The following is a 9,035-nucleotide window of genomic DNA, read 5'->3' as shown; positions in this document are numbered from 1 at the left end:
CAAAGTTTTGGTTGGGGTGGAGAAAAGAAGATTTCAACTTGGGAGGCTGCATTGTTTCAGAAGTGATTTTCCCTGAGAGGCTTCAGAAATCATGTAACAAACCTTTCGCTCTGGTTGACAGGCACACGGAAACACTACTGTCCATCTCCAGAGGGCAGAGTAATCCTCCAGTCTCTCATCGTTAGCTTGCTGGAAGGCAGCAAGGCTATGTTCCTCGGACCCTGGTCTTTTTCTCGACTTCTGTCCTGGTTTGCCATTTCCGGTAGACTGTCAGGACATCATGGCCTTGCCTCCTCCAAGTTCCTACAATACGTGTGCCTCCTGGTCCTGTTGTCTCTCATACAGTCTGTGCGAGCACTCCCCTACAAGATAGGGGTCATAGGCCCCTGGACATGTGATCCATTCTTCTCAAAGGCCCTGCCTGAGGTTGCTGCTGCTTTAGCAATTGAACGAATCAGCCGGGACGTGTCATTTGACGGGAGTTACTCGTTCGAATATGTGATTCTTAATGAAGACTGCCAGACTCCAAAGGCCCTCTCCAGTTTCATTTCCCACCAGCAGATGGCCTCAGGATTTGTTGGACCTGCCAACCCTGGCTACTGTGAGGCAGCCTCACTCTTGGGAAACAGCTGGGACAAAGGGATTTTCTCTTGGGCTTGTGTGAACCATGAATTAGATAACAAACATAGCCACCCGACCTTTTCTCGGACACTCCCTTCTCCTATCCGGGTGCTTGTAACTGTCATGAAGTATTTCCAGTGGGCTCATGCTGGGGTTATTTCCTCAGATGAAGACATTTGGGTGCATACAGCCAATCGAGTCTCAAGTGCTCTTCAGAGCCACGGCCTACCTGTAGGGGTCGTCCTGACCACAGGACAAGACAGCCAAAGCATTCAGAAAGCTCTGCAGCAGATTCGACAGGCAGACAGAATTCGCAGTGAGTGCTTGCTCCCCGGCTGAGGTTTAAATGTGGTTTAAACATGACAAATCTCTAAAAGGTTTTCTGCCTTCATACTCCAGGCTAGCATATATTCCCTAGTTCTCTATGTGCACGCCTTCTCTCGTAGATACTCAAACCCCAAGAATGTGGCTTCAGCAGAGCCAATCTTAGGAACTTAATAGGGATTTCGAGAAGGGTCAAAATACCCTTGTGCACCAGCACCTGATCTCAGCAGCTGGTGTAGAAGAATGGCATCAAGAGTATGTAGCCACACCTTGTCCTTGTTCTGAGGACCACAACAATGCACTCTTGTGCTTTCATTTTTGTCTGTTTTTTTTTTTTTTTTTTTTTTTTTAAATCATGGAGTGGAGATCTGCTTTTGACTCTTCTGAGTCGTTCCTTCATAGGTGCCCAGTATCAGATGCGTCATCACATCTCACTTAGAACCTCTTTCCTCCTAAAGTGGGATTCTTGTGCCTGCAGCATGGAGCTCATTGGTATGGGGGGCACTTAGGTGATGATGAAACATTGCAAAGCAGGTTTTGTGTTAATATGCCTCTCATTTCAAGGGAAGCTTTGTGCTCAGAAATGATTCTTGCGGAGGAAATAGGCAAAATGTACCACAGAGGACTTGACTCACGGAAGCTGCAATTACTAACAGGATTTGAGTTGATTTGGGGAGGGAACCTTCTTTGTTTTCTAGAATCAGATCTCTTTTCTTTTTTTCTTACATTTTTGACACTTGGTTTTGATATTTTCTTTTCCATCCACTTTATTTGGTTTGTAAAAGAAATCTCCTCTTTACCTTCCTCTGGAAGTGGCAGTGATATATGGGAACAGTGTCCATTGTCAAACTGCAGCCACTCCATCACTTTGGGACCTGTAGCTCAGAAACCACTTGTCAAACTGATTGCTTCTAGGATTAGTCCTGGTCCCCATTCATTTCTTTAACGCAACAATGGACTTGCTAGAGAACGGTCCATCTTAGGCCTGGCTTATAGCCAGAATCCATTTTAAATTTCAAGTGTCTCCACTATTGGACCTTAATTATGATCGTTGCGGGCAGATGAAGGCCAGAAGATTTAGTTCCAGGATCTACAGTAGTCCTCCAGTCTGTAAACTCCAGTTTATAAAATCTTCAGTGTTAGGCTGTCAGCGTGGCTCTGATTACTTCAAAACAGAACGTAGTACTTGCCGAGCACAGACTTATTTTTAAAGATAGAAAATTGTTTTCAGAGAAGAGCCATGCTAGAAACAAAACAACATATATAGTGTCAGAACTTTATAGTATGTTAGAGAGCTTCATGAAGTCCTATGTCTCTTAGGAGTTTACCTTCCATGGGTGTGTCGTATCCCACTCATTCTAAATACTATACTCATATTTTGGTCCCGATCATGAAATGTGAAAGAAATCCAGGCCCCAAGGCTCTTTTGTTATCAAACTGAGAGGAATTAGTATTGAGTGTTAACCACCACCAGTTCCTTTGAGGTAGAGAGATAGCAAACATGCATCTTATTGTCTTACCATTGGAAGCCTATCTCTTTTTTCAGGAGTTCCTGCATTAGCTGATCACTAGAATTACCGGGGCATCTTTTCAAAATGGCTGAAGCTACCTCCAGAGACTTGAGTTGAACTGGCCTGTGGTGGGCCCTCTAGCAAAGGTCTTTTAAGTAGCTTCCCAGGTCCTTCTAAAGCACAGACTTTAGAGCCACTACCTTTATGGTAATTAGAATGCAAATAAATGTTCATCATTTGAAGTGACCAGTCATCTTTGCCTTAACCTTTGTTTAGTCTGAATGTCTGTTTGATGATGATATAAATCGGCCCACTAAAGGGATGGGAATTTTGAGAATGAGGAGACCCCAACAGAGACTGTTTCAGGAGCAATGAAAGCCCCTATTGTAAGAAGGATGACAGTAGCAGGTGGTGGAGGAGGAGGACTCTGAAAGACACAATATTGGGGGTAAAGATAAATTTCTATGCTCCTGGATTCTTTTTCTCTGTTTCTGACAAACATAAGCAAACTTAGATGAGGTGTCCCAGGACCTCACTGACGTGAGTCAAGATGTGATTGGGTGTGGAAGCAGAGAAACTGAGTTGTAAGCTGGGCTGTAGACTGAGTGTGATTGCATGTATCTCTGTGTAGAGTGGGCAGAGGAGTATGTGGCTCCCACAACTGGTACAGTTTAGTGTTGGGATTTGAGTCTGTGCCGACTAGTAGGTGAGATGTGGCAGTGGGAGTTAGAAGAGAAAATAGGTCTTGTTAGGCTGAGAAAGCAAGAGCTCCAAGCCTTGTAACCCAAGACGGGAGTTCTCCACAGGATGATCAAGTAACTCAATGGTACACAGACTACAGTGGGAAGGGACCCCTTCCTTTGAAGAGATCTGGTAACAGTGGGGAGGTTGGCTCACAGTAACAGTGCTGGCACTCCTGCGTGACAGTGGTAGTGGCTGGTGGGACTGGTGGTGGTAATAGGGATGGAGGGCAGAGACGAGCAGGCTCTGGTCCATATGCCACTTCTGTCTCTTATAAATGACTGTTTCCAATTAGGCCGGATGACCGGTGTGCTTCACTGGAGTTAGAGGAAGTGTCTTTCTCAGAAACAAGTCTGAATCATGTTTACACAGCACAGAGGCAATGGTCAATTAAACAGTAAAGTAACAATAATATAGCTACAGACTTTTAGAAAGGGATACAGCAGAGGCTTTATTAGATGTTGGGTCACAGAGACAACAAGAGAAACCATTATTCATTCTACCTTACATGTAAGCAGCACTCTACATTTTACAAGGTATTTACACACTGACCATCTTATTTGTTAGTACTTTCCAGGAGTTGAGTTTTTTGTCTTTTTGGGTTTTTTTTCTTCTTTGAAGTTTACAATATCTGTGATGCTCACAAGAGCAAGTAGATAGGTGTAGGCATTGTTAACACCAGATGATAGGGGCAATAAAGCCTCAGAGTAGGGGGATTCAGCCTTTTCAAGGTTATCAGCTCATTTCTTTTAAATCTTGGAAGCCATTGCCAATAATCTTTATATCTTTATTTCTAACAAAGTCAAGTGGAGGTGTTAATCAAAGACAAAAACCTCAGTTTGCAGTCAGGAATCCTGTGGGGGCCCTGTGCCTGGGAACCTAGCAGAGTGGATATGGGGGTCTAAATTCCATCCACTCTCTGCTCCTCCAACCATGAGCCCTGCTGGAGATTTTTGTCCCTTGGCACAAAGGAGCATTCACTGGCCATGCAAAGCACCTGAGGAATTGCATCTACCCAGGAGGGGTTCCTTTTCTTATTCCTACAAAGGCCAGCAGGAGGCCTTACCTCGAGCAGGCAGAGGACTTTTCAAATGATGATTTCAATCCCTCCTGTCTTCTTAGTTGGAAATCCTTTCAATTTGAGTTTACCTGGTTGTCCACCATTTGGGGTTTCCTTTAAATCTTTCCAAACGGGAATTGCTTTTTTGTGGCAGTCAAAATGCCCTTCTCTTGTTCTCCTCAAATTAGATACAGTTTTCTGTCTTCAAAGCCAGGGCCTGACCAGCTTCTTTACATTGATTACATCCTTGCACATAAAAGAATAACTGATAATTCCTAGTATTTATGGAGAATTTATTATATCCTAGGCATTTTGAAAGGACTTTACATGGACTGTTTCATTCGATTCTTTCAATGCCCCTATAAACTAATGCTGATGACTTTTTCTATTTGTATGGGTAAGACCTCTGAGGCAGAAGGTTAAGTAACTTGCCTGGTGTTCACAGCTAGTGAATGGGGCAGCTGAGGTATATGTCTTCAGGATTATCTGATGTAGTGGCTCTCAAATCTAAGTGAGCATCAGAACTTCCCTAAGGGCTTCTTCAAACACTTTGCTGAGTTCCTTCTCCAAAGTTTCTGATTCAGAGAAGCTGGGGTGTGGTCCAGAATATGCATTTCTAGTAAGTTCCCAAGTGATGCTCACCTTACTGGCTCATTAACATCACTGTAAAAGGACTTCACTGCTTCCTCTCTGCTTGAGATATGCTCCTAAAACACATGCACTGGGGAGTCCGTGTTCTCTGGATATGTGTGATTCAGCCCTTCGGTTTCTGTTATTCTTTCTTAATTCTGGGAAAGAATGAAATGATGAAATGATTTTAAGTGCTCCCAAGTGTGCCAGGTTTAAGCCCCATTTCCAACACTAATGACAGTGATGTTGGCCGTACTGTGGTAAAGGGTGTTAGTCCTGTTAGGGATTTCGGTATACAGTTCCCTATAGATAAATGTAAATATATAAATGTGCATAAATATAAACGGTGAGAAGACCGCTTGCCCTTATGAGCAGATCCACTCTCAGCAATGGTCAAATCATTGAAAACCCAGCACTAGAGGAAGCTTCTAAGCTTCCTCCACTGTGTCTTCTCTGCCTCTCCCCTCCTGTGCTCTGTCCTCCCTTCAGTCTTAGAGAATCATTAAACTGAAATGGGCTAAAATGAGTGGCAGGGGAAGAAAGCAGCACACCGAAGTCCCAAATGCAGGTGGAGGGCAGAAAAATGGGGCTTTCTGTTCATTGAGGTTTCACGAACGTGAGTATGGTCCCAAAGGCTTCTTTACGCCTAGTTCGTGGAACCCATCCCATGTCACAAGGTGTGAAAACTAGACCCCAGTTTTCTCCGCAGAGGATTCTATAGTCAGTGTGTCTGTGAGATAAAGTGAGAACTGCTGGATATTTGTTTTTTTTTTTTTTTGGTTTTGTTTGTTTGTTTTCTTAGACGAGGCCTTCCTGTGTTATCTCAGGCTAACCTTGAACTTGTTATAGTTCTGGCTGGCCATGTACTATAACACTTCATCAAAAGCATCCTGCCCACTTCTCTCTAGTCCTGGGATCATAGGCATCCAGAACAGTGTCTGAAAGTTTTGCCCTTTGAAGAATACAAATCATCTATCTCAAGGAAATAGTGGGTAGAGACTTTCCTTATAGGAAGAGAAAGAAGAGTTGAGGAACCCAGGGACTGGCTTTCCCTGGGTTTTCATGATAGTCCTTTCTAGAAACAGGGGAGGTGAGAGAGAGTCCGATATAGCTTACCCCAGGAAGCGCCACAGTCTGAAGATTTGGTTGCTAGGCAGCTCAAGTGGAGTGCACATGTACCAGAGAAAGTGTTCCTATCATTCTTGTAAGATATGATCTCCGGAGGGGGTGTTTTCTGGTCCTTGTTTTGGCTATAGAAGGGCTTGACTGTTAACAATCAAGATGGAAACTTACAAATTAATATTACTTGGTGACCACCTGTTGACCTAAACCTTGTCTAGGATTTAAGTTTTCTGTATACTAATCCTTTTCTGACAACAACTTAGAGGTCAAATCCCATTTTAATGAATGTAATTTTGAGATAATAAAAGCTATTTAGTGAAAACCATCTCGTAGAACAGATGCGTCCATAAATCCCTGTGCATGAAGCACTCAATCTATTAAATTAAGATGCTGTTGTTTGAATTCAGTGTTTATGCTTTCCACTTTAATTGTGTTCAATGGCAAGTTCTTGCCTTGCAAAAATAGAGGCCTGAGATCATTAACCCTCTCAAGGTTTTCATTTTTTCAGCTAAAAATGAGAGGGAAAGGTTGGGTTAGATACTCTTAAATGGTCTTCCTAGTTTTGAAAATTTGGACCCCTTTTTTTTTTTTTTTAAATGTCATTTATATGTGGCAATGAAAAAAAAAAGAGATTCAGATTGAGGGGTAAGATAATGGCACTTGGCATTAAATATAAGCTTGCTAGTGTCTACTTACCCAAGAGTATATCTTCCTATTGTTCTGCTTTCTTATTAATGCAAGTATGTCCATGTCTCACATACCTCATGGAACGCTTAAAAAAATACATGAATGCAGACTCTTTTCTCCCGGGAATTTGCTAGCATGCAAGCGTTCATCTAAACAATTGTGTGTGTGCATGTATGTGCATGTGTGTGTGTGCGTGTGTGTGTGTGTGTGTGTGTGTGTGTGTGTGTCATGATAGAAGCCAGTTTAGGGTATAGGGTTCCTTGAAGTTGGTGTCAGATGTAACTTGGAGTGCATGAAGCTTATTGGTGATTATTTTCAAGTATAACACTCATGAGAAAGAGAAAGCTAGAAAATTAGGCGGGAAGAATTAACAACAAAGGCCTCATCCAATCCCTAAGGGGTACTCTGGAGCTGGGACAACTCCGTGTAAATTGCTCATTAGGTGTAGGCTGACTGAAAGAATGGGTACAATGTGCTAATAATTGTTTTAGCAAGCATCTTCCCAGGAATGAGAAAGCCCTGATTTGTAGTTTGCTGATTTTCATAGAGTAAATCACCTTCACTATGGCCAATTTCAAGCTAATAACATGTTGTTTACTGGCTTACAGATGTCCGGAAAATGTAACCATAGGTTTCATGTGAGTCAACCCCTGCCAGCTTCAGTTCACTGCTAAAGGCATGTGACCTTGTGAGAGGCAGCTCTCTTCAGCTGAGGTTAATTATTGGTGAGGCATTAGCTATCACATGCTCACATTCTCAGCAGCTAGGGGAGTGAGTGTGTCAGTCCTGAGGTGGATGTGTCTGGATGGCACATCATAATAGCTCCCACTGAATGCTCTGAAATATTGTATCTTAATAAACACAAAATACTTCATCCTATTTAATGTTTTCCATGCAGTGATTTCAATATTCCTTAAGGGAATTAAATGGAACTGTGTTTGATAACCTTGATCAAGTCAGGAGAAATGCCAACACTGACTTACTTGCCGAGAGTACTGAGGAACTAGCCACTAACTAAAGCACATGGTTTAGCTCACCCTGCCCCCTTCAACTTGACTGATTAGATCAAATGACTTCATGTTTGATGGGGTAGTCAAACAGAGAGGGTGATGGTAGTTTTCATTTCTTTTCCTAAGCCCAACTCTTGACTTGTCAAACCTCTCTGGTGCCATATTTTCCCATTCTACAGTGTGTGGTTATCTACAACTGAAGTTGAATTCTTTGTGTGGCTCATGAGATCGCTCCAAAGATCTCCTTAGAGCATTCAAAGGAAGGTCTGAGCATTGGGATACACGTAGACCCTCTTAAAGTATTTATTTTCCAGGAACTAGTGGTCATTTAAAAATTCGTTTGGCCGAGTTGTATGTATGTTTTGTGTGTGTATCTTTAATATGCATCTTAAGCCAGCAGTTAAAGCCACATGCCTTTATTCCCAGCACTCAGGAGGCAGAGGCAGGCAGATTTCCGAGTCTGAGGCTAGCCTGGTCTACAGAGAGAATTCCAGGATAGCCAGAGCTACGCAGAGAAAACCTATCTCAAAAAACAAATAAACAAACAAACAAAAAATCTACTTTAAAAGTTACTGGGTGGCTTATAATTGAGGATTGGCAGCTCTAGTTCCAAAGCAAAACTTTTCAGGAGTATTTAGAAAGTGTAAAGAAAGCTTTTGAAACCACACGAAGCAATACGGTAATGCCAAAGACCAGTCATTGAAAGCAGTTAAGCACACTTAGTTCCTGAGGTTAAAGGTTCCATAGAAGCATGTATAATTAATATTTACCAGTGGTGATAGGCCTTCTGCTTTTCTTCAAGGAGCTCAGAGTACTTGCCAGGCATTATGTAATTAAACTACTCAATGTACCTGTGAAATGCATTGGAATCTGCATTTTAAAGATGTGGGCACTGAAGCACAAGTGGGCTTAAACTTAAACTCATTTAGCATGCCAAGGACAAAATTGGATATAAGACTTTCGGCCTCATGATCTAGCTGCCATTTTTCAACCGTGGCCCCCTCTAATCCAGTCCATTCTAGCATAGCCTTGCCAAACAACATAGTTTCATAAGTCTAGAAAGAATTAAATTGAGTGCGAAGTAATTCCAATTATAGGGAAGTTAGACTGAAAAAATTGAACGTATCATCCATAATATTAGTAGCGTTTACGGATGAGTATGTGTTAGTGCCATTCATGGTCTATAATGGCTTTTGGTAGGAGCAGGGGACATTAGTCACAATATGCTGGAGTACGTGTTTGTAATGAGTGGACAGCAGAAAGCAGTAGTGACTATGGGCCTCTCTTCCAATCTATCCTTCTTAGATACAAGGGTAGATACTAGACCCA

At 42.4% G+C, this 9,035-nt stretch overlaps 1 protein-coding gene across 1 annotated transcript in view; it reads left to right on the top strand.

Annotated features, from left to right (window-relative positions):
- Nucleotides 1-207: 207 nt before the first annotated feature.
- Nucleotides 208-9,035, top strand: part of Gucy2f (guanylate cyclase 2F, retinal) — an 82,333-nt gene continuing 73,505 nt past the window's right edge. Inside the window, exon 1 of the mRNA XM_059251277.1 lies at nucleotides 208-937. Coding sequence (XP_059107260.1) covers nucleotides 208-937 — 730 coding nt within the window. The remainder of the gene's footprint in view (nucleotides 938-9,035) is intronic.

The sequence above is a fragment of the Peromyscus eremicus genome, chromosome X (genome assembly GCF_949786415.1).
Source record: "Peromyscus eremicus chromosome X, PerEre_H2_v1, whole genome shotgun sequence".
NCBI classification, from domain to species: Eukaryota; Metazoa; Chordata; class Mammalia; order Rodentia; family Cricetidae; genus Peromyscus; species Peromyscus eremicus.
This window is presented reverse-complemented; position numbering and strand designations above follow the sequence as displayed.